At 42.6% G+C, this 27,591-nt stretch overlaps 1 protein-coding gene across 1 annotated transcript in view; it reads left to right on the plus strand.

The window, feature by feature from the left end:
* LOC145060480 (uncharacterized) overlaps window positions 1-22,081 on the plus strand; it is a 35,777-nt gene extending 13,696 nt beyond the window's left edge. The window contains exon 2 of the mRNA XM_079008136.1: window positions 21,404-22,081. Within this exon, the coding sequence (XP_078864262.1) occupies window positions 21,404-22,081 (678 nt within the window). The remainder of the gene's footprint in view (window positions 1-21,403) is intronic.
* Window positions 22,082-27,591: the final 5,510 nt, after the last annotated feature.

Genomic DNA, 27,591 nt, shown 5'->3' on the forward strand with positions numbered 1-27,591 from the left:
CGGAAATTCATAGGTCTGACCTTCCTAGACTGGTTCATCACGTAAAGTCCTTATTTCGGTGCTCATAATACACCCCATGACTCATAATTCACATTTTGACCTAAGGCATAAGGATTCCAATCCAAAACCTCCATTGATTCCCGAAATGCTCAGGCATGGGACACTCTGGACTTCCAAAGGTCCCAATATAGTGTTCCAATCGCTTGGGGGACTAAGGAAACACTCAATCTAGCCACAAAAGGGTTCAATAAACCCTAAATCCATATGCACATCAACATAGAAGGGATCAACTCGAAATATTACCTGAATAACGTTGCTCTGTGTCCCCAACTCTCAGAAAAGGCTTCTCCTGATGTTCCCTTAACCAAGCCTCCTCCTTTTTGCAAAATAACACTTCCAAGATCAATAATGGCCTTCTACCTTGCTCCAGATGCTCTCAATCGAATTAGGGCTTCACTCACAGGACTAGGGTGAACAATGACGGCCATAAGGCCCCTTATATATGTCCCAAACCTGGACGGTTAGGGTTTCGCTAAACAGCGCGGACTCGCCGAGTCCATATCCTGACTCGTCGAGTCCAGTCGCGAACCTGCGACCAGATCCGCGATCCTACTCGGCGAGTCTGAGCTCCAACTCGCCGAGTCCCCTCTTAAAACATCCAAAATCATAATTATAACAATACCTGGAATTCCGGGCTGTTACAATTCTCCCCCACTTATATTAGGCTTCGCCCTCGAAGCCTACGGCAACTCAACTCCAAGGATATTCCCACAACGGTCCACCGGGCCTTAACCGGCCCAGGTCTCTCAAGGCATAAATATCGAAACTCGAACATACATTCCCCTCCTTCACGGTGTCCTGATCACCATCTCGAACCGGACATCGACTGTACCCCTGATCATCACTCTTAATAACCGAGAATTACCCAAGATGCAACTCTGCTCTAAATCGCAACAATCACTCGACCCATAAGAGCTAGAAAACCCTGAACCATCGAATCCCCAATCCGAGTTCCACTCTATCCATTCCGCGATGACGGAATGACCCATCCTCAATCTCAGAGCAACTCTCACGAGTTCCCCTCTTGCAACCGCATACTCATGCTGGACTAGCTCCTACACCCTCAGGTTGGGAAAACCTGACGCACTGATAATATCCTCAAACATCTCCCAGAATGAATCACTAATATACACCCCATACCCTGATCAGAATCACACTGAGAGTTCAAGACTCTCTCTCTACATCCCTTCCTAGCCTTTTGGCTCTACACTTGCGGATTTCCCTCCGCGACCTCAGCGGTCATTCCAAACCGGATGAGCTTCTAATCCACTGCCGCAAACACGCTGCTCGCTAACCATACTCGAATTGCTCTAACATAACTCTGCTCTGCCACTTTCACTTCCGTGGACTTGTACTCCCTCTCGGAGTTACACACCTCTTACCTTTCTCTCTTCCTTTACCAAGGAATCCACCCGGCTACAATGTCACTCCGACAAATGCCATGGTGCTTGCCCGACGCTACACCACCCTTAGCGTGTCCGCTATCCATCCAATACACTTATTCTGACTCTCCTCGCAGGGACTCTCAAGCCCATGCACTACCTCAACTAAACAAGATCGCTACCCGGGGCCAGACCTTCCATTGCAAATACACTTCAACATACACAATCCGTAATCTCAAACTGATCCAACAATACCAGCAGAGTCTCCAGCATGACTGGACCGACTCACATAACACATATTAGCCACTCGAGGCTATATCTCTGTGGGTCCGTACACCCAAACTCTGCGACCCCTCAGGTTCTAACTCTGGGAACCTTCCGGTTCCAACTCTAGAAACATGCACAACATAAATCCCGTGGGATTAATGCAGTACAACCCATCACGTACATTAAGCATACAAATACTCTGATCACGTAACCCCGGTTACCTACTCAAACTTGATCCCGGCCTGCTCCCAGGCCTCCACAATCAAATGCCCTAGGTCTGTATCCCGCCCCGCATACCCGACACTCGCTCTTGTCAGCCTATACTCTGAGCTGACAGAATACTGCTGATTCCCAACAGCTAAGCACCCTCACATAGTCATCGATCTCCCGGAGAATTCTCCAATTCTCCCCCACTTAAAGCCTTGACTAACAACCACCAGTCGCCAACAACGACCTTCCAAAACAACCCTACACAAAGAGAACACTTACACACTGGCTGCTTCCCACAAGCATAAACAACCCTCAGCAAAACACATCTCCTCACTGATCAATCCGCTCAAAAGAATCCGATCTCCAATTATCCATTCCATGATTGTAGATGCTACCCGACACTCAACCCAATGCCGCATCTCCACTAATAACCCTCACGAACGATAACCAGCGATAGCACAAAACACCAAACTATAATCATATTAAACCCTCAGGGAACAACGGATACCAAAACGAAAACCCGAAACACAAATCCATAACCATGCCAAACCCACGAAACAACGAATACCGCATCGAAATCCACACAAGATACCAGCACAAACAATACGCCACAATAAACGCAAGATAACAAGACATCAAGAAAGCAACATACCCGCAGCTGCCTCCGGCACTGCTCCGACTCCCTCTGCCGCAAGCTGATAAGCACGACCCTGAGCCCTTGGGGCTCCGCTCCATCCTGTCCTCCTCCTGAACTCCTCAAGGTGGCCGGTGCTAGAGCCTGCACCGGTCCTGCAGAAAGCTGTGGACAATTGACCCTCAAATGTCCAACCTGCCGACAACGATAACAAATCCTCAAATCCCGAATCGGCACTGACTGCCGACACTCCCGCGCATAGTGCCCCTCCTTTCCGCACTTGCGGCATGCACCACCGGACCAACAAACTCCGGTGTGACCCCTCCCACACTTCCCACAGGTGTGGCCGCTCCGATCCCCCACTCTAACATCAACGGTCCTGGACCGTTTCGGCGCCGGCTGCGACTGCATCGGAGCCTGCCTCAGCTCACGCAACTGCAACTCAACCTCTAACTCACGCCGCATGGCGGCCTCCTGTAACTCCAACAAGGTCTCGCACCTCTGCGCAGACACGAACTGTCTGATATCCCCCTTGGGCATACTCAGATATCGGGGCATCTGAGCCTGCTCCGAAGCGAACTTAGGGCAAAACATCACCCTCTCAATACACATCCTAGTGATCTCAGTCACCGACTCCGAGTCCTGCTTCAGCTCAAGGAACTCCCGAGCCAATCTCTCCCTCTCATCCCGTGGAACATAACGAGGATTGAACATCTCTCTGAACTGATCCCATGAAACCGTAGCCCTCTGCGCATCGAAATATGACCCCGTGGTCAATCTCCACCAATCCTTTGCCCCGAGCCTCAATAGGTTCAGAGCACACCTCACCCTCTGATCAGCAGGGCATAAACTCGTGGAGAAACAGCCCTCCATGTCTAATAACCATCTCATAGCAACAATCGGGTCCTGAACTCCATCGAATGTGGGAGGCTTCGTATAATAGAAGTCCCGATACTGAAAACCCCGACTAGCTCCTCCCCTTGCCGCTGTAGCCGCCGCGGCAGCCGTCTCTGCGAGAGCCGCATATCGCTCATCAAAATACTCAATCATGGCGGTCTTGATAGACCCAACAATTCCGGCAACTCAGCCCGGAACAATGCAGCAACCCCATCACGTAGGATCTCGCGAATCCTCGCATCCAACTCGCTCGTGCTCGTCTGATCGATAACCTCAGACGGCACCGATCCACCCGGAACTCGCTCTCCAGCTCCCGATCCTGATCCGGATCCACTATCATCATGCCTCGAAATCTCCATACCGAAGACACCATACCAATCTCAGACACTCCCCACAATCCTGGGATCCAACTCTCGCAACCCAACCCTAGAGATCATGGTCTCCTTGATACGTGTATGGGTCCCGTGCTTTCAGTAGTACGGGCCCATACTGCCTTCCACACCTACCCATATTTGTATGAAGTACTACCACAATACCCTAGAGAACATGCATAACAACTATCAACCCTCACCACTAGAGGAACACTGAGAATTTCCCATAAGGGACCCTAGGCTACAGGCATCACAGATCAGGCAGCATTATCATGAATTCCTGAAGATCCCTACCCTAACTCTAGCATGCTGTTCTATCAAGCTCAAATAAAACAATATCATGTATGGTATCTTGGGGTTACTTACTGGCTCCGGCTAATCGTACCTCCGCGTCCTCCCTTTACTTAATTTGAAAACCATTTTAAATTTTCTCTTTTTAAAATCCTCCTCGATTTGAGACTGGAGTCACACGAATGTTCCCCCAATTCACTCAAACCAAGGCTCTGATACCAACTTGTAACGACCAAAATTTCAAAACAATTAAAACTTTTCAAAAACCACTCATTTTAATAACATTGTTACAAAAAGGTTTTCAATACATTATTTAACAGAGTATTTTCCCAGGTTCATATCATAAAACATCAACGCGAGGAACGGTACGATCATGCCTTTGCCTTGTCACAGACTCCTGAGAACCTGAAAACATAAAACCACAACTGTAAGCCCGAAAGCTTAGTGAGATACCCCCAAAATACCAACCACATATACGCCTTTCCAGGCCACGACCTTCCGGTCCAAAACATATCGCCTTCCGGCCCATAACGCAATGCCTTCCGGCCCATAACATATTGCCTTCCGGCCCATAACATAATAAGCATACATATCAGCATAAAAGCATACATAACCTAACAGGACATAGAACGACCCTGCATACCGGGTCACACCCCAGGTCTAGCAATCATACGCATAACACATAATCATATAACAGTTCACAGTCAGCAATTGATCAACAGACCACATAACATAGCATTACTCTATTCAAGATACCGACCTAGCCAGTCACTAGCATAACATCACCCTACGAATCAGTCAACATACTAAATGCACACATACGCCTTTCCAGGCCATGACCTTCCGGTCCACATAGCAATGCCTTCCGGCCCACAACACGTAATGCCTTCCGGCCCACAACATATAACGCCTTCCAACCCATATCATAACAACTGACAACTACCCGGATTTCCATCCGATAAAAAGGTTGGCCTTGGTGCCATAAACCCTAGCGATATAGTGAGGATAACTCACCTTGAAACTGCCGACTGAACATATAGCTCAAGCTGCTCCGATCACTGATATGATCTCCACCTCTGGACAGCCACCAATGCACTGAACTCAAACAATAAACAACAATTACCAAAATACCCCTGGAATCACTGGTCAACCCTTGGTCAAAGACAAGGTCAAAGTCAACCCCTGACTGACCCTACTCGCCGAGTCAACCCTATGACTCGCCGAGTCCCCATAATCAGAACTTCACTCAATCCGCGATCTAACTCGCCGAGTCACCCCGAGACTCGCTGAGTTCAACAACTCTGAGTCCACTCGCCCTCAACTCACCGATTCTCTAAGATTCCCTTTCTACACGTCGAGTATCCCCCTTGACTCGACGAGTTTCTCCTGAAAGAATCGCGGGGCCACCCCGACTCAACTCGCCGAGTCTGAAGAACAACTCGGCGAGTCCCAGTTAACCTTCAAGCTACTCGCCGAGTCTGTTCATCGGACTCGGCGAGTCCATGCCATGCAACCGCTCAAACTGCTTTCTGAGGTCAGATCTGCTCCGGCAATTCATAGGTCTGACCTTCCTAGACTGGTTCATCACGTAAAGTCCTTATTTCGGTGCTCATAATACACCCCATGACTCATAATTCACATTTTGACCTAAGGCATAAGGATTCCAATCCAAAACCTCCATTGATTCCCGAAATGCTCAGGCATGGGACACTCTGGACTTCCAAAGGTCCCAATATAGTGTTCCAATCGCTTGGGGGACTAAGGAAACACTCAATCTAGCCACAAAAGGGTTCAATAAACCCTAAATCCATATGCACATCAACATAGAAGGGATCAACTCGAAATACTACCTGAATAACGTTGCTCTGTGTCCCCAACTCTCAGAATATGGCTTCTCCTGATGTTCCCTTAACCAAGCCTCCTCCTTTTTGCAAAATAACACTTCCAAGATCAATAATGGCCTTCTACCTTGCTCCAGATGCTCTCAATCGAATTAGGGCTTCACTCACAGGACTAGGGTGAACAATGACGGCCATAAGGCCCCTTATATATGTCCCAAACCTGGACGGTTAGGGTTTCGCTAAACAGCGCGGACTCGCTGAGTCCATATCCTGACTCGTCGAGTCCAGTCGCGAACCTGCGACCAGATCCGCGATCCTACTCGGCGAGTCTGAGCTCCAACTCGCCGAGTCCCCTCTTAAAACACCCAAAATCATAATTATAACAATACCTGGAATTCCGGGCTGTTACAACCCCCAGCTTCCCCACCCCCAACATCTCCAGAGCATGCCTCTGATGGAGATAACCCTTTCCTTGGAGGGGAAAATTTGACCTTCGATTCGGTCTACTTTAGTCCGTTTCAGGTTCAAAGCGACGACGAGGACGATGCTCCAGTAACAAAGAAGCATCTTAAGGAGCTAAACGAGAAGGTTGACTTGCTTCTTGCTTCATCCTCCAACACTCAGTCCTCTCTCTCTGAAGCCGCTCTTCAGAAGATTGTTGATGCCTTCTCCAGGGCTCAGCATGATTCCGTCGCTTCAGCCACTGCCGCCATAGACGCCTCCACAAGAGTTTGTGAGGCTGCGACCGCAAAAGTCAATAAACTATTCTCTGAAGCCTCTTCCCTGTTGAAGTCCTTACAGGAGAGCGCTGATGCTACAAAGACAACGTTGGAACCAATCGTTCAACAATTGGCCACGTTCGTCTCAACGGAGTTGCAGTCGTTCGCTACCCTTCGCCAATCCATCAACAACGACAACTCGGCCCTTCGTGCCTCCATTGACGAGCGCCTCGCTAAACTTCAAGAGGATCTCGCTGCCGAAAACTCGTTAATGGACATTCTGGCAAGTAAAACCACCACCCTTAAGGTCAAGAGCACTCAGCTTTCAAACTATCAGCAACAGATTGAAACTCTTCGATCCGAACGGGAGGTTATCAAAACATGTGTTTCGGATGTACACTCTGCCCTATCCAACATCCTGGAAGCACACGATCCGATTCTCAATCATTCGGTGAGGCGCACCCTTGCTGAAAAACTTACTCCTGCCATGGACCTTCTCAGCAAAATTGAAGGGCTACCTAGTTTCGTGTCCAATCCGAAACAAGGGGGAGAAGTGAAGTCCGGATCGAAACCACCTCCTTTCTCAAAAGCTGCTCACACAACCGAACCTCCTCCGACTGGTCAAACTTCGGGTTCGGGTGTGAAGGATAAAGGAAAGAAAATAGCTGAGGAAGAAGATGAAGATGATAAAGAAACCATTGCTGACTTGCTTAAACGCAAAAACAGTCGCAATGTTGAAAATGATAATGTTCGTGTGGCACGAGAAGCTGAAGAAGCCGAACGCAAGAAGAAAGAAGCCCACGATCTCCTTGAGAGCAAGAAGACTCTTTTCCCTGCTTGGACTTGGGAGAGAATGATAAAGGAGGCCATAGATACTCCTAGCATCCTATGGCTAGAACCGGTGATCTCCTTCGACTGCTACAATTCTGTCGATTCGCAGTTCGATATGCCCTTGACTCGAAAGGCGTTTATCTTCCACGCCTTCTCCAACATTTTTGAAGTCCCTCATCCTAATCCTGAGGTCGATAGGGAGTTAATCGAATTCTATCTGAAGGCCGCTCAACCACAGTACCAAACATGGAGCGCTCAGAAGATCGTTAATGTTCGGGTTTTAAAGCCGTATACCGAAGGGAGATTCATCAACGTTCGGTTCAGGGTGATCAGAGGGTCTGCAAGAACCGAACATCTTATATCCTTAGCAGATCTACCGAACCTCAACCCTCATGATTGGATCGTTTTGCATAACATCCTTTTGACGAATGAAGCTGAATATGGTCCAATTATAGACCATCTCAAAAGGATGATAGTCTGTTACATCATGGAGGTCGCCTTGATGGATCAGGAGATAGCCACAGTCTTCAAGAAGAAACCAAAGATATCTCCTGTTGGATCGGCCAGTGATCTCAATCAAATGAAGATGGGCAAGATTGACCCGAAGCGTAATTCGGTCATGTTCACTAGAGCAGAAGGACAGAAATGTCTCTTTGATTTAGCGGATAAACATCTTTATACCAATGCTTGTCTTGAGCATGTGCTGTCGATCATCCATCGGTGTAAAGAGAATGCATCGGACGATGTCAAATACTTCAACGATATGATCCAATGGTACATCAGATTCAGACAGACGATACTTGCTCTTATCTCTCGTCTGTTTCAGACTGTAAAGAAGAAGGTACCTGCCGCTGCTGCTGGCCCAAGTAACAAGTGAAGATCTCGCTCCAATTGACGCAAAGGGGGAAATTGTTGGGTTGAAGATTCGTTTAAGTATTGCGTCATTGGGCTCGGTTATTAGTCCAATTGTTTTGTACTCCGGTTTGGGCCTGTCCAACCATGAGCCTGTTAGGTTTACTATATAAGAATATGCTTGCATGCATATTAGGTTAACGATTTAGAGAATAAGATTGATACAAGAAGACAGCATTACATAGTTCTTTCGTTATCGTTCCTGTAAACCTTCTAACCCTCTACAGTTGATGTTCTTGATCGAGCTCTTCTGAGGGTTATTTTATAATCATTCGACACGTTTGATTCATTCTTGAGTTGTTTATTGTTTTCGTGTTCTTGCTGTTTAATATTTATTTACCTATTTAAGATCTAATCGATCTTCAAGATTAAGTTTTAATCTCATCAAAAATGTTGAACTTCTGTTTTCCCCAATACATAAAATACAGTGAATTCTCAATTTGTTATACCATCACAACGAATGATTTTGATTTCTTGCGTGGCGTTTGATTAATTAGGGTTTGTGAGTCGTTATAATCATGCATTAGAAAATGACTAGTTTATAACTACAGGTTTCGAACGATCCTTAAAGGCGTCGCCCGTTACTACTCACTTAATCCAACAACCATGATTACTTTTGATTAACGTCCTAAATCTGTTTACCTTGATTTCTCGTAAGCCTAACAAACGAGGAAAAAGGGGAGTACGAAGTCCCGTTATTTCCGTGAGTTATTTAGGCTGTCGGGAATGCGAAAGGCATGTTGTCCCAACTCGCATTTGATTTCTTGACCTCACTAGCAATACTAATGGGCCACTAGGGCCCAATAGCACATCATAGCCATTAAAAGTCCTTTTACATGAAATCAGGTCATAGGAGGCCCAATAGCACATAAGCATATTCCCTTTGGGCCCAAAGATCATGTTAATGGGCTAGCAAGGCCCAACAAGCATGATTTGAAACTTCCAAGCCCAAAGTTTGTAAGCTTGCTTATCGTAGTTATTGCGTATTTATTTAGATGGTTTTGTTCAACGCTTGTTGTTTTGTATGGATTCGAGACCGAATCACTTCGTTTGTAACGATATTTGTTGTTGAAAGTGTATTTGTTTTTCGTATCGTCAGTAGTTGTGGGTTTTGTATTTTGTATTAATGAATTAGTTTGTTTAAAAGTGGGATTTGACCTTTTCACTACCCTTCTTTTATAAAAATAACCCTTTTGGTACTTTTATATAAAAGAATTTCATTTTTAGTCCTTAAAACGTTTTCTTGACACTTTTGTATCATTTATTTGATGAAAACACAGTTTCAACCCAAAATTTATTTTGTTGACAGCTTTTGCCCTTCCAGAATGGTGTTTCTCGGTTAGAAACCCATTTTTCACAAGTTTTACAGTTTTGGCCTAAAATCTATAAACTTTACATTTTTGGTCCTTTTTGATAGTGAAAAGCATTTTTGACTCATAAAATGATTTGGTTATGCTAATTACCCCCTGTTTTACAAAAAGTTTCATTTCAGCCCCTATAATTTATCCTTTTTCGCATTTTTAGGCTTATTGGGCCGAAAAGCCCAAAAATTAGCCCATTAAGCTAAAAATTTACATTTTAAGTCCCTTGAAAATTCTGTATTCAGAAAAATGATTATAGAAACTATTTTGACCCTTTTGACCTTCAAGAAACTATGATTTGTCGATTTGTGTCCCAAGTTTTGTATTTTTGACAATTTAAGCCCAAAAATGGGTTTTATGTTAGAATATGTTGATCATGACCTTATAAGCTATTATTCTTGACTTGTTTTGTGAAAAATAGCTTAGATTATGTTTGTTTCCTTTCTCATGTCATAGATCTCGGGTTTACACCCTTTTTGGTAACATATTTATCACAAAGCACATGAAATCACACACATACATGCATCAAATCACACATAGCATACACATACACATAGATCTACACATTTTCTTGTATTCTCCCCCATAAAACTCATGAAAACCGAAAATAAAGGGGTATGAAGCTCACCTTGAGTGTGGTTTCAGTTTTTGAAGGAAAAGATGAAGAAGATTCGATCCTAGCAAGCTTTCTTGGAGGATCTCGAACTTAGATGTTTCTAAGGTGCAAGATCACAAGTTTTGTATGAGATATGAGAGATTGTTGGTAAAATGGAGAAGATATGTTATGAATCAAAGAGATAACTTACCAAAGATGTGAACTACTTGATGAAAACCTCTTGAATCACAAGCAAAATTCGAGATTTTTGGATGAAGAAGAAGAGATGTGTCTTAAGTGATTTAGAGAGAATTTTTTTTATTGTGAGGTGTGTGTGTTTCTTTGTGTCTTCGGTCGAGAGAAGAAAAGAGAAGGAGAATAAAGAGTGAGGTTGCATGGAAATATGAGAAGTGTATGGATGTTTGAAGTGTAATACCTAATTATCCCACAAACAAAAATGATGTGGCATGCAAAAAGTCAACCCTTCCTTTCTTTTGGGCTTGGGCCGAGAATGGAGGGGGGAAAAGGAAAGGATTGGGCCCTTAAATTCCTAAGCCCAAATTATAGATAATTTAGATAACTTTTGGCCCAAAGTAAATCAAGAAATGATTTTTATGGCCCATTAGGGCTAATTGGGTTAGTTATGGCCCAATAAGGTCCATTAAAGTATTTTATTTCATTCTAGGCCCAATATGGACTAAAATATTAAAATAAATAGAAGTGTGTCCAATTAGAGCCCATTTAAGAGTTCTAAGTCCAAAGTAGTCAAATTGGAAGCTTATTGGTCAATTAGGTCCAATAAGGAAATCCTAGTCCAAAATGGACTTTAACCGAGATTTCAAAGGTTTCCAATTCTTTGTTGACCATTTGCAATGCTTGTATGAAGTGTTTGACTGGAATTCTGTTGTTATTGAATAAGCATCCTACATGCTTTCACATTGTTGGTTCACATTGTTATCATTGTTAAATGTTTACAAGGCATCGAATTTCCTGGTTGTGACAACTACTCTCTACTCAAGTTCCCAATATGTTTTTGTGACATCCCCAAAATCACGGCCAGAAAAGACCGGTTTGTTTATTCTTTGTTTAAAAATCAGAGTTACATTTTAAATGAAAGTGTTGCGGAATTTGTCCCAAAACAAAATATGATAAAGATTTATCAAAAGCATTTCCATAGAAATGTATTTCATTAAAAGACTTGGGATGTCATGTTCGTACAGATCAAAAGCATAAACAGTACAATATAAGCCTTACTACATTATTTCATATCTACAGGCCTATATCCGTAATCCCTCGTCCAAAACATCACATCTATGCTCATGCGCCACTACCTATAATACATAAAACTGAGTGGGTCAGGCTTGGGAGCCTGGTGAGCACATAGGGTTTTCAACCCACAATAATTAAGTTTATTAATTTCATCAATCAATAATAACCCAATTACCCATTCCCGTTATCCTCACTTTACGTCCCTAAACACCTATCATAAAGGACCTAGCCTAAGGATCATCATCGGGACGGACACTACTACTAAGGGGATTCCTCAGCAATAAATGTCCTAAAGGCAACCATGTGGGGGATGGAGTACACCGGTGAACACGTCGTTCACAAACACCTACAGGTTGCGAGCCTGCTAGTGTTCCACTGGACTGTCTAGAAGAGTCCGTGGTCGTCATCCATACTCCGCTAGATGACAGAAACAAAAACATCAACATCGAGGCCTCTCATCATTTTATCACACATCAGCTATTATATCTACCCATGTTTTACCCCAACATTTTCGTAGATATAAAATACATATACAGTTTAAATCATTGAAAACATGTATAACAATGTTCATCCAGCATAGATAGCAAGTATTCAGATAATATGCACACATAGCACGTAATTTATATAAAATACTTCATATCTATGTGTAAGCTGAAAGTAACTATGCACTCACCTGATTAGGTGGTGACTCAGCACTCGGACAGCGCTTCGATACTCTCAAAACGATATTCCTTCGATAAAACCTAGTATCGATACCACTAGGGTTTAGTTTAACGATAACCGCGACAAATTAATTAGTCCGAGTATTATTAAGCGTTAATAATACTCGATATAACTCATAATAATAGCCCAAATAATTATTTTAAGGACCTAATAACATTCCTATAATTATTTGAAAGCTATATTAAAAATTGCGTAAGCGTAGCACACTTACAGCGATTTTTATCGAGAACCGGGACTTGATTGGAGCAACGTTTCGAAACCGAAAAACTCCTTTTTCTCGGGACTCCGGGAGCCTCGGGGCTTCCCTAGGGTGCTAAGGGGCTTATCTAGGGTTTAGAGGTGTTTTGGGGTTGTAGAGAGAGAAAGAAGTTAGAGAGAGAAGTGAAAAAGGTGTGAGAAATGAAGGAAAATCGGCCCCTTTTTATAGCCCTGCGAGGCCTCGGTACGCTGGGCGTACCTCGGACCTACGCGGGGCGTAGTCATCGGATAGGAGCGCCACCTCGGACCAGCTGGCTAGCACTCCGGAAGAGATAAGGGCGAGGGTACGCGGGGCGTACTGGCTTCGGACGCGGAGCGTACAGCGAGGGCAGGTGTCATCATCCGAAGCGCGTTCCTTCATCAGCGATGGGCGGCCCAGATGCAGCCACGTCATCAGCCTCGCAACAGACTTCGCATTTTCACACTTCAACTTTAAAAATTCGTAACTTTCGCGTACGACCTCCGTTTTCGACGTTCTTTATATCCACGCGAAGGTGGGAACGTACTCTACAACTTTCGTTTAGACTCCGTCGGCTAATTTTGGCTCGATTTTAAATTTTATATTATTAACGGGCCGGGACACGATTGGTCCGTTAAATCCTCATAACTTCTTCATCCGACATCCGTTTCACCCATCTTTTTCTCGTTACGCTACCCTTAACGAGATCTCCGATTCTCGTTCAGGTCGTGTCGGCTAAAAACCGCTCGATCTAATATTCGAATTTCGGGCTGTACACTGCTATTCCGAAACTTCGAAAAATCATAACTTCTTCATACGAAGTCAGATTTGGGCGTTCTTTTTATCGATGTTCTTAGTTTAACATATTCTACGACTTTCGTTTAGATTGCTAAGGCTAAATCTTGCTCTATCGTAAATTCACTATTTACGCTTCCCGGTGTCGTGCCGGTTTTACCGTAAAACTTCGACGGGTCATAACTTCTTCGTTATAACTCGGATTTCGGCATTCTTTATATGTACGGAAACCTTGAGACATATTCTACAACTTTATGTAGAGATATCGGGATTATATTATACTTTAATTTTGACGCTTATTTTTATTATTTATTAATTATACATTTATAATTAAATTATAAGCACATAATTCACATAATACTCAAATATTTCATCTTTATTACTTCAAAAAGAGTTACAAGAGTTGACCTAGACTATTACATTGACAAAAATGCTTAGCCCTGAAACCCGGGCGTTACAATTCTCTCCCCCTTAGGATGATTCCGTCCCGGAATCATGCATCAGCAAACAGATGTGGATAGCGACTCATCATGTCATCCTCTGTTTCCCAAGTGAGATTCGGCCCATTCGAATGTTTCCATCGGACTAGCACCAAGTCGACCATCTTGCGTCGTAACTTCTTAGTCTTACGGTCAACAATTGCCTCAGGCTCTTCGATCAGCCTTTTATTCTCATCCATCCTTAACTCTGAGATTGGAATTATGTCGGGAACATCTCCCGTGAATTTCCTCAAATAACACACATGGAAAGTGTTATGAATACCATTGAGTTCTTCGGGCAATTCCAACTTGTAAGCTTGGTTCCCTATCTTCTGAAGAACTTTGAACGGTCCAATAAACCTTGGACTCAACTTTCCTCGTTTCCCAAATCGTATAAGTCCCTTCCATGGTGAGACTTTAAGCAGAACAGAATCCCCAACCTCGAAGGTTATCGGTCGTCTTTTCTTGTCAGCATAGCTCTTCTGACGATCCTGAGCTGCTAACATTCTTTCCCTAATCACCTTCAACTTTTCGGCAGTCTCATGGACTATCTCGGGGCCCATAAACTGCTTCTCTCCGGCTTCAAGCCAACAAGACGGCGTACGACACTTTTGTCCATACAAGGCTTGGTAAGGTGCCATCTTGATGCTCGAGTGAAAACTATTGTTGTAGGAAAATTCTACCAGAGGTAAGTGCTCGTCCCAATTTCCTTGGAATTCGAGGGTACATGCTCTCAGCATATCTTCCAGTGTCTGAATCGTTCTTTCGCTCTGGCCATCAGTTTGCGGATGGTAAGCAGTACTCAAACACAACTTTGTACCCAACTCCTCTTGTAGACTCCTCCAAAACCTTGACGTGAAACGACTATCACGATCTGATACAATCGTAAGAGGAACACCGTGAAGTCTTACAATTTCCTTCATGTAAGCATTTGCGAGCTTATCCATAGACCACTTCTCGTTGGCTGCTATGAAGTGTGCACTCTTGGTGAAACGATCCACGACTACCCAAATCATGTCGTGACCGTTCTTCGTCCTGGGCAGTTTAGTCACAAAATCCATGGTGATGTCTTCCCATTTACCCATGGGTACAGGTAAAGGTTCTAAACTCCCATACGGTTTCTGATGTTGTGCCTTAACCCTCGCACATGTTACGCACTCGGCCACATACTTCGCAACATCGAGCTTCATCGTCGGCCACCAGTAGTAGGGTTTTAGGTCCCTATACATTTTAGTGCTACCGGGATGAATCGAGTACATGGTCTTGTGTGCTTCTTCCATCAGAAGATCTCTTATTCCTCCCGTCTTAGGTACCCAAATTCGATCTTGGAATACCTTCAGTCCTCGACTGTTTGTACCGAACACTAACGTTCTTCCCAAACGTTCTTCCTTTCGGTCATTTTTCTCTAAAGCTTCTTCTTGAGCTTTCCTGATACTTTCGACAATCGTCGAAACGACTTCAATTCTTAACGCTCTTGGCCTTTTCCTTTCCAGATTGACTTTCCGACTGAGAGCATCAGCGACAATATTTGCTTTACCTGGGTGGTAAAGTATCTCACAGTCGTAGTCCTTGAGAAGTTCTAGCCAGCGTCGTTGCCTCATGTTCAACTCCTTCTGATTAAAGAGATACTGGAGACTCTTATGATCAGTGAAGAGCTTGCACTTCGTGCCGTAGAGGTAATGCCTCCATATCTTTAAGGCAAAAACTACCGCTGCCAACTCCAGATCATGAGTGGGGTAGTTCTTTTCGTGCTCTTTCAATTGTCGAGATGTGTATGCTATCACCTTTTCTCTTTGGGTCAGAACACAACCCAACCCGACTCCAGAAGCGTCACTATAAACCGCGAAATCTTCGACTCCATCGGGTAGAGAAAGTATCGGTGCTTCACATAACTTCTTCTTTAGCTTCTCGAATGCCTCATCGTGTTTCTCACTCCACGTATACATAGCTCCTTTATGAGTCAAAGCTGTTAATGGAGCAGCTATCGAAGAAAAGCCTTGGATAAATCGTCGATAATATCCGGCTAATCCTAGAAAGCTTCGAATTTCCGTGGGACTCTTTGGGCATTCCCACTTCATTACAGCCTCGATCTTTGCGGGGTCAACCATTATTCCCTCCTGGTTAACAACATGACCCAAGAATTGGACTTCCCGTATCCAAAAGTCGCATTTGGAGAACTTTGCAAAAAGCTTCTCCTTTTTCAACACTTCTAATACTTCCCGTAGATGCTTGCCATGCTCCTCTTGGCTTTTCGAGTAGATGAGAATGTCGTCGATGAACACTATCACAGATTTATCGAGGAATGGTTTACAAACCCTATTCATTAAATCCATGAATGCTGCGGGAACATTGGTTAGTCCGAATGACATAACCAAGAACTCATAGTGTCCATATCTTGTTCTGAATGCAGTCTTTTCAATATCCTGCTCCCTCACCTTCAGCTGATGATATCCTGACCTAAGATCGATCTTTGAGAAGTAGCTCGAACCTTGCAGCTGATCGAATAGGTCATCAATCCTCGGCAATGGATACTTGTTCTTTACCGTTGCCTTATTCAGCTCTCGGTAGTCTATGCACATCCTAATGCTTCCGTCCTTCTTCTTTACGAATAACACCGGAGCTCCCCAGGGTGATGAACTAGGTCGAATAAAACCGTTGTCCAACAGCTCCTGAAGTTGCGTCATGAGCTCCTTCATCTCCGTCGGTGCTAATCGGTAAGGTGCCTTTGCTATTGGTGTTGTTCCTGGTAACAAGTCTATACAAAACTCCACTTGTCTATCAGGTGGTAATCCGGGAAGATCTTCGGGAAAGACTTCCGGATAATCACACACAACCGGTATATTCTGCACCTCTTTCTTCTCCTTCTTGGCATTGATTACGAATGCCAAGTATGATGCACATCCCTTTGACAAACATTTCCTGGCTTTCATCAGGGAGATGATTCCAGAATTCACTCTGCATTTGTCCCCGTACACCATAAATGATTCTTTTCCGGGTGGGTTTACCTTTACTATCTTCTTTCGGCATTGAATCTCAGCATCGTTAGCGCTAAGCCAATCCATACCCAAAACGATGTCGAAACCGTTTAACTCTATGGGTAATAGCTCTTCGTGGAATTCGTTTCCGTTTAGGTCAATGACGATGTTCCTAATATGATTACTAACAGGTACGAATTTGCCACTGGCAACTTCTACAATTAGGGTATTATCTAGTTTTTCTACAGGCAATGCTAATTTCCCACCAAATTTATGCGACACAAAGGAGTAGTTGGCTCCGGAATCAAATAGTATATTTGCAGGCAAACCATTTACAAGAAAGGTACCTGAAGCGACGTCTGCTGCCTCCTTTGCAGCCTCGAGCGTCATCTGGAAGGCTCTCGCCTTCGGCTTCGGTGGTATGTTGGGTCTTCCTGTCTCCTTCTTCTTCGGGCAGTCCTTCAAAATGTGCCCTTCTTCATTACACCCATAACAGGCCTTCTGGTTGAGGGTGCATTCATTGGCATAGTGCCCAGGCTTTCCGCATTTGTAACAAGTGACCCCTCCATCACACTTCCCAAAGTGTTTCTTCTTGCACTTGTCACACCACTTGGTTTCTGATCCTCCTCCTCTCGAACCAGGTTTCGAGAATCTACTCTTCTTGTTGGACTTCGAGGATCCATCGAACTTCCGTTTCTCACCGACCTCAGCCCTTTCCAGACCCCTTTCCTTTTGTTGGGTCTCCACATTCTTAGCTGCTCGAACAGCTGATTTCAGAGTGGTTGCCATCTTGACTGTTGGGCCAAAGTCAGCCGGCAGTCCGTTTGCGAATTTCTCAATTTTAGAAAGTTCGGTTGGCACTAGGTATGGAAACAACTTCATCTTTTCCGTAAATGCAGCAGCATAGTCATCGATGCTCATTCTCCCCTTCTTCAAATTTTGGAACTCATTGTTCAGATCAATCAGGTCTATCTCTGAACAGTACTGTGCCTTCAGTTGTTCCAAGAACTCATCCCATGACATTTTCAGGGCTTCTCCTCGTGGCATCGTATCTGCCAATAGCTTCCACCAGCTCAAGACTCCAGTTTTCAATTGTCTCACAGCGAAGACAGTCTTCTGCTTCTCATTGCAGTCGCAGCTCTCAAACACCATCTCCATCTTGGAGATCCAGTCCATAATCTCAACAGGCTTTGGGCTTCCTGAGAGACTTGGTGGTTTTGCACCTAAGAAATTTTTGTACATCCGCCCATCCTTGTTGTTTCTCCCTTCTGGGCCATCCCTTTGTTCACCTTGAGTCCCTATTTGAATCACTTGACGGCTGTAGTTCCCTTCCTCAGATGGCTCGGGAACTGGCTCCGTCGGTTCAACATGTATGGTAGGGTCGTTCCTATTCTCGCGGAGCATCCGTCTCATTTCTTCCCTTTGTTCAGCTAGCATAGCCTGAATCATGGCTTGAACTCCAGCCATGGTAACTGGCTCAGGTGCAACTTCTTCAACAATAGGTATTTGCTGAACCACTGGGGGTTGGTGTCCGTTCCCATTTGCGTTTACGTTTCCGCTACGGGTCCTTACCATCTTGATCTATACACCGAATAAGGCGAATTCAGATCTTTATTTAGGAGAGACGTTTTAAATCGTCCTTATCACTCCGAAACGTTTACATGCTAGTTCTAATAGCGTAGTCGTACGTTTAAAATCCTAAACACATAAGGTTTCCAGATCCGGTCGGCAACAGACCATAGATCCGAAAAAAATAACAGCATATCATGCATAAAGCATTTAGCACATAAAAGTATTTTAGGCACAATTCCTAAAATAAGCTAGTGCTCACACCTCACAATCATCGCTTAGCATTCTAAGTTTAAGTCTAGAAATCCTACAAATTCCTAGTTCGCTTAAACTAATGCTCTGATACCAACTGTGACATCCCCAAAATCACGGCCAGAAAAGACCGGTTTGTTTATGCTTTGTTTAAAAATCAGAGTTACATTTTAAATGAAAGTGTTGCGGAATTTGTCCCAAAACAAAATATGATAAAGATTTATCAAAAGCATTTCCATAGAAATGTATTTCATTAAAAGACTTGGGATGTCATGTTCGTACAGATCAAAAGCATAAACAGTACAATATAAGCCTTACTACATTATTTCATATCTACAGGCCTATATCCGTAATCCCTCGTCCAAAACATCACATCTATGCTCATGCGCCACTACCTGTAATACATAAAACTGAGTGGGTCAGGCTTGGGAGCCTGGTGAGCACATAGGGTTTTCAACCCACAATAATTAAGTTTATTAATTTCATCAATCAATAATAACCCAATTACCCGTTCCCGTTATCCTCACTTTACGTCCCTAAACACCTATCATAAGGGACCTAGCCTAAGGATCATCATCGGGACGGACACTACTACTAAGGGGATTCCTCAGCAATAAATGTCCTAAAGGCAACCATGTGGGGGATGGAGTACACTGGTGAACACGTCGTTCACAAACACCTACAGGTTGCGAGCCTGCTAGTGTTCCACTGGACTGTCTAGAAGAGTCCGTGGTCGTCATCCATACTCCGCTAGATGACAGAAACAACAACATCAACATCGAGGCCTCTCATCATTTTATCACACATCAGCTATTATATCTACCCATGTTTTACCCCAACATTTTCGTAGATATAAAATACATATACAGTTTAAATCATTGAAAACATGTATAACAATGTTCATCCAGCATAGATAGCAAGTATTCAGATAATATGCACACATAGCACGTAATTTATATAAAATACTTCATATCTATGTGTAAGCTGAAAGTAACTATGCACTCACCTGATTAGGTGGTGACTCAGCACTCGGACAGCGCTTCGATACTCTCAAAACGATATTCCTTGATAAAACCTAGTATCGATACCACTAGGGTTTAGTTTAACGATAACCGCGACAAATTAATTAGTCCGAGTATTATTAAGCGTTAATAATACTCGATATAACTCATAATAATAGCCCAAATAATTATTTTAAGGACCTAATAACATTCCTATAATTATTTGAAAGCTATATTAAAAATTGCGTAAGCGTAGCACACTTACAGCGATTTTTATCGAGAACCGGGACTTGATTGGAGCAACGTTTCGAAACCGAAAAACTCCTTTTTCTCGGGACTCCGGGAGCCTCGGGGCTTCCCTAGGGTGCTAAGGGGCTTAACTAGGGTTTAGAGGTGTTTTGGGGTTGTAGAGAGAGAAAGAAGTTAGAGAGAGAAGTGAAAAAGGTGTGAGAAATGAAGGAAAATCGGCCCCTTTTTATAGCCCTGCGAGGCCTCGGTACGCTCGGCGTACCTCGGACCTACGCGGGGCGTAGTCATCGGATAGGAGCGCCACCTCGGACCAGCTGGCTAGCACTCCGGAAGAGATAAGGGCGAGGGTACGCGGGGCGTACTGGATTCGGACGCGGAGCGTACAGCGAGGGCAGGTGTCATCATCCGAAGCGCGTTCCTTCATCAGCGATGGGCGGCCCAGATGCAGCCACGTCATCAGCCTCGCAATAGACTTCGCATTTTCACACTTCAACTTTAAAAATTCGTAACTTTCGCGTACGACCTCCGTTTTCGACGTTCTTTATATCCACGCGAAGGTGGGAACGTACTCTACAACTTTCGTTTAGACTCCGTCGGCTAATTTTGACTCGATTTTAAATTTTATATTATTAACGGGCCAGGACACGATTGGTCCGTTAAATCCTCATAACTTCTTCATCCGACATCCGTTTTCACCCATCTTTTTCTCGTTACGCTACCCTTAACGAGATCTCCGATTCTCGTTCAGGTCGTGTCGGCTAAAAACCGCTTGATCTAATATTCGAATTTCGGGTTGTACACTGCTATTCCGAAACTTCGAAAAATCATAACTTCTTCATACGAAGTCAGATTTGGGCGTTCTTTTTATCGATGTTCTTAGTTTAACATATTCTACGACTTTCGTTTAGATTGCTAAGGCTAAATCTTGCTCTATCGTAAATTCACTATTTACGCTTCCCGGTGCCGTGCCGGTTTTACCGTAAAACTTCGACGGGTCATAACTTCTTCGTTATAACTCGGATTTCGGCATTCTTTATATGTACGGAAACCTTGAGACATATTCTACAACTTTATGTAGAGATATCGGGATTATCTTATACTTTAATTTTGACGTTTATTTTTATTATTTATTAATTATACATTTATAATTAAATTATAAGCACATAATTCACATAATACTCAAATATTTCATCTTTATTACTTCAAAAAGAGTTACAAGAGTTGACCTAGACTATTAAATTGACAAAAATGCTTAGCCCTGAAACCCGGGCGTTACAGTTTTGGGGAGAAGCTGTTCATACCGCTACTTATGTTATTAATCGCATTCGTACTGCTTACCCTTCGGGGAAGTCTCCTTATGAAATGTTGTTTGGACAACTCCCAGATTAGTCTTCATTACGAGTGTTTGGGTGTACATGTTTTGTCTTGAAGCCTCATGTAGAGAGAGATAAGTTGTCTTCAAAATTAGCTCTTTGTGTTTTTCTGGGATATGGTATTGGTCAGAAAGGTTATCGGTGCTATGATCCTTCAAATCAGAAACTGTATGTATCTCGCAATGTCACCTTTTTGGAGCATATTCCATTCTATAGCATTCCTGTTCAGTCACATGATGCCACCCGAGAGGAGCTTCGTACTATTGATCCGTTTAGCATTGACATTGATGATCCACCACATGCCACTGATCCACCACTTGCTGCTGATCCAACACCTATCGTTGATCCTCTGCCTGTAAATCATCAAGAGCCCTCTCCATCGAGACCTTATCGTAATAAGAAGGTCACAAAGCTTCCTGAATTTGTCTATTCCTCTTACTCACCGGCTTTTGCCTCTTTTATTGCTAATGTACATTGTCTCTCTGAGCCAACATCCTATAAAGAGTCCATTTCTGATCCCCTTTGGCAGACCGCTATGGCTGAGGAACTTGCAGCTCTTTATCAGACTCATGCATGGGACCTGGTTCCGCTTCCACCTGGAAAACACACGATAGGTTGTCGTTGGGTTTATAAAATCAAAACAAAGTCTGATGGATCCATTGAGCGTTATAAAACCAGACTTGTTGCGAAAGGGTACGCGCAAAAGTATGGTATGGATTATGAGGAGACGTTTGCTCCTGTTGCAAAAATGACGACTGTTCGCACCTTGATTGCAGTTTCTTCGATTCGCCAATGGAAGATTTACTAAATGGATGTCAAGAATGCTTTCTTGAATGGTGATCTTCATGAAGAAGTATACATGTCTGCTCCCCCTGGTATTGCTCATCGACCAGGTGAAGTTTGTCGACTTCGGAAGGCTCTATATGGCCTCAAACAAGCCCCTCGTGCTTGGTTTGAGCAATTTTCTAAATTTATTACTTCTCTTGGTTTTCAACCAAGTAACCATGATTCAGCTCTATTTATTCGATGTACGAATGTAGGTCGGATTATTCTTTCCTTATACGTCGATGGCATGATTATTACTGGTGATGATCATGATGGTATAGAGTCTTTAAAGCGTGATTTGGCTCACCGTTTTGGTATGAGAGACTTGGGATTACTTCGTTATTTCTTGGGGATTGAAGTTTCTCAATCTCCAAAGGGTCATCTTTTATCTCAAACGAAGTATATTTCAGATTTGTTTGAACATGCTTTACTCACGGATAATCGAACAATTGATACGCCTATCGAAAGTAATGCAAAGTACTCTCAAACTGATGGTGTCCCATTATCAGATCCAAGTCTTTATCGTACCATTGTTAGGAGTTTGGTTTACCTGACTATCACTAGACCGGATATTGCTCATGCAGTTCATGTGGTTAGCCAGTTTGTCACTGCTCCTACTACTGTTCATTGGGGAGATGTTCTTCGTATTTTGATATATTTACGTGGTAATTAGTTCCGCACTTTGATGTTTTCTTCTTCATCCTCTCTTGAGTTGCGTGCCTACAGTGATGCAAATTGGGATAGTGATATTTATGATCGTAGGTCCACTACTGTGTATTGTTTTTTTCTTGGAGATTCATTGATATCATGGAAAAGCAAGAAACAAGATGTTGTTTCTCGATCTTCTACAAAATCTGAGTATCGATCCATGACTATCGCCACTTGTGAGATAGTTTGGTTGAGATGGCTTCTTGAAGATATGGGTGTTCACATCTCTCAGCCTACCCCTTTGTATTGTAATAACGAGAGTGCGATAATGATTGCCAAGAATTCAGTGTTTCATGAGCACACAAAGCACATTGAGATTGACTGTCATTTCACATGTCATCATCTCCAAAAGGGCACTATCTCCCTTCCTTATGTTCCTTCCTCTTTGCAGATTGCTGATATTCTTACGAAGTCGTTGACTACTCCTCGATTCCATTTTCTGTCTGACAAACTCTCAATGCTTATTGTTGTTGCATTGTGAGTTTGAAGGGGGATGTTAGCCTAATAAGATTTTGGGCTTTATTTTGTATTGGGTTTTATGATTGGGCCTTTTCGCTAGGAAACCCTAATTAGCTTGTATATATATTATGTCTTTCCTTTTCATTGTTTTTGTACTTCTCTTTGATAATAATATGAAACCCTAGTAGTTATATGTATTTCACTTGTTAGTTTACAACACTTACATCTTCAGATACAGAGCTTGTATCGAATTCATCATCCCAATAAAAACTAGATATTCTATACATCTGTTGGATGCTTAGAATCTGAAAATAGATGAAAGTGTCAAGTCAAAGAATAAGAGTGGGAGAGAAAACGTATGCATCCTATCATGTTTTAATTTAGTACATTGGCATAAAATTTAAGAAATGGCCACGAAGGTTATTAGTTTAGAGAATATATATAGTTTAAAAATGTTTCATAAAAGCCCTTGAAATGATATTTTTTTTTTTTCAAAACAAGTCTATTAGTTTCTATAACTATATGTGTGCCCCTCACAATTAAATATTATCAATATCAGTTGGAACTATTTACAGTTACATTTCCAAATTAATTGGGCCATTTAAGATCTTTATTGAATAGGTTTGCCTCTGAGTTAAATGTGGTATGGCATTTTGCAAGTGTTTTTTGCGTTCTATTTTGTTATCCATGACTTCTTTTACCATTGTGCAAAAGAGTGTTACATAAATATTTTCATCTTTTAACTTTAAAATACAAATTATTGAATAAGTAATTAACTCCAAACAAAGTCTTGGTATCTTTCTTAGAGTCAACATCACTAGGTTAATGAATAGTTGACGCCCTTGATTTCTACTTACTAGAGGAAGTACCTCACTTGCTGAAATATAAATCTGAATAAGCCGTTTAAAGATGTTTGTTTTTTCAGCTTCAAGATATTTCCAATGGAGAATGTATTTGTATTTGGTAAAAGTTGTGATAGGTATACCATGACTGAATCCCATGTCTAATGTAACAAACTTAATAAAAGCATCAAAATTCTCATGCATATCATATTATATCAACAATGTAAGCCAAATCCAATATCAAACAAGGAAAGGTTGATACTAAGTACAAGTGTACAACAGATGCATAACAAATGAATTGACACAATGGACCCAAACTATCTTTAAGTTTATCTTGAGGCCAAATGAGTATTTGCTTGAAAGCAAACAGTACCCATAACCAAGAACATTCAAGGCAACTTATCATGTTTTATGAACCATGATAACCTTCCACTCTTCTGTATGAAACTAGATATAAAAAGAAAAATACTTACTTGAATAATCAATGCTTCTCTAATCCTCTCGATGATTGTGTTTGTCGGAGGACGCTCCTTTAAACTTAAACTTAATGCATTGATATGCAATATCTGTGAAAGTATTAAAAGAAAGACTATCAATCTGATCTCTTATAAATGGATCAATTAACTTTTCTGGTTCGTTTTCATGGTATTGTCGCACAAAATTCATGAGAGCACGAGGTCTGTCATCTCCAATGTTCCATTTAGAATAAACCAACACCCCACTCAGGATTTCAAACAGTACCACCCCAAATAAGTATACATCTGGTTCTTTGCTGAGGATGCCACTTTCATAGTAGGTAAGATCCAGATAAAAGCGATTCCCCGCAACCTTGGTGTTAGTGTACTGTTGGGTATTTGGCTGATTTTTGGTACCAATTTTGACAAGCCGAAATCACAAACTTTTGCAACCAAAATCTCATCTAACAATATGTTAGCACTCTTTCCATTTCTATGTATAACTCTTTCGTGCTCCTTAAGACCCCAGTGAAGGTAATCGAGCCCCCTTATGCAAATCTTCAGGCGATGTGTCCATGTTATGCTGCGCCTCTTATCTATAGGTCTTGGAGATGATAATCAATGCTTCTATTGATAGCATATTTATAGACTATATGTTGGCACATGTCCTTAACAATAAACACACACAACACACACTACTCACGTATGTATCTGAAAGTAAACTTGTTGGGAGAAAGCTTCTCAATTCAATAAAAATAGAGATGCAGAACAAAAGAAATAAGACACCTATTTATACTAAACATGCACATGCACATCTCGTTATCTCCAATAAACTTGGTCAAACTTGACGTTTTCTGTTGTGCACCTTCTAAAACATGGGTATAATCCCTTTATTTTAGCATGACTCAATCAAACACTCCTGGATCATGAACTAGATCCGAACCATGACCCGTTAAATCAACCGATTAACCCAACAATCACCCCCTTAATCGGTTGTTCACAGCAGTCTTTAATCACCCTCTTTTCATCTCGATTCAAGACCTTTCCCGGACACCTGACTTCCACCTCGGTCTGTTCCAAAGTCTTTATCCAATCCCGACTTTTCCCGTACACCCGACCTTCACCTCGGTCACGTCCAAAGTCCTCCATACCCGGTTGTTGTTTGTCACCACACAGAATCCATTTTCACTTAAGACTTCTGTGAAACGAGAGCTTTCTTCCACCTATCAAGAAAACAAAGCAACCCGCTTTTCCCGTCTTCTTTCACCTGCAAAACGAAACAAACCCAAAGCCACCTGCTTTGACGGATCTTTTCTTTTCGTTTTCTCACGCATCTTCGGTAACTCTCTCCATTTTCCGGTGACATACCCACAACCTACCGCCGGAATCATCACCTTGTCTTGTTTATGATAGTCTCAACCTTTTCCGATCTAACCTATTCCTATCGAGAGTCCTCTTCCACCAGTCAAGAAAACAAAGCTCCTGCTTTTTCTATTTTCTTTTACCTGCTGTGAGCAAGCCAAATCAAAACCCACATGTTCTGATTTCTTTCCGCTTCTCTTTTCTGCTTCTGGTTAGGCTCTCTTTAATCGGGAAAAATTTCTGATCAAGGATGGAGACTGCATATTTGTGGTCTTGACTTTATTCGTGCCTCTACTATGAAAGCATCCTCAACAACCATCTGCTTCCATTTCCGATGTAATGCCCACATTTCCAGGCTAGGCATTATTGTTGAAGTAATAAAGATGAATTATGTGAATTATGTGTTTATTGCTTAATTGTGTGATTTAATTGAATTAAGAATAAAAATAAGTGTCAAAATTAAAATGTGAGATAAACCCGATATCTTTACATAAAGTTGTAGTGGTCGAAACAAGGATTCCAGAGATATAAAGAATGTCGAGATCCGAGTTATAACGAAGAAGTTATGACCTGTCGAAGTTTCGCGACGGAACCGGCAACGCCGAATGACATAAAATGTGAATTTATGATAGAGCGATATTTATTCTTAGTGATCTAAACAAAAGTCGTAGAGTTCGTTAAACCGAGAGCGTGCATAAAAATATCGTCCAAATCTGACTTCGTATGAGGAATATATGATTTTCTGAAGTTTCGACTTAGCAGTATGCAGCCTGAACACTCGATTTGAGATCGAGCGGTTTTTAGCCGAAACAATCTAAATGAGAATGCAAGATCTCGTCAATGATAGTGTAACGGTAAAAAGACAGACGCAAATGGAAGTCAGACGAAGAAGTTATGAATTTATAACGGAGTTTTCCTGTCCCGGCCTACTAAAAATAAATAATAAAACTAAATCAAAATTAGCTGACGGAGTCTAAACGAAAGTTGTAGAGTGTAGTCTCACCTACACGAGGATATAAACAACATCGAAAACGGAACTCGTATGAGGAAGATATGAATTTCAGAAGTTTTTAAATAATTGAAATATATAAATTTTAATTCAGATAATATCCGAAACCGATGAGTCATTCAGTCCTATCCGAAGGGTACACCCCGCGTATAGCTGCATTGCTCGGTTCAGCTTCGTCCACGTCGCTCCACCGAGACTTCTCCACCTGGAAGCCTGATCCGAACTACGCCCAGCATAATGCCTCGGTACACCCAGCGTAGCCCGAGGATTCAGACTCAATAAAAGGCATGCGAGGGCAGCCGGCCTTGTTGCTCATTTTCTCTTCTCTCTTTCTCTCTCTCTCTCCTATTTTACCTCAATTCTCGTGTAACAAATATCCCAAAGCCTCGGTATCATTCCCGAGACCCGAAGCAAGTCCCGATGCCCAGAAGATCGCGAGAAGTAAAATTCCCGAGCCGAAGCTCTGCCCGCGAGAAGCCTGGTTTTTGTAGAGATCACCTGGTTTCACCGAAGAATACTACCATTACAAGCCGTAGTGTTGTCCGATCATCTTCTAATCAAGTGAGTGTGTAGTTACTTTCTTCTAACACATAAATACAAAGTATTCTCTATAAAATATGTGTTATGTGTTTATATGTTATGTGTTATTTGAAGTGAG

This window comes from Lactuca serriola, chromosome 1 (genome assembly GCF_051521515.1).
Source record: "Lactuca serriola cultivar US96UC23 chromosome 1, Lser_US96UC23_V15, whole genome shotgun sequence".
Lineage (NCBI taxonomy): Eukaryota > Viridiplantae > Streptophyta > Magnoliopsida > Asterales > Asteraceae > Lactuca > Lactuca serriola.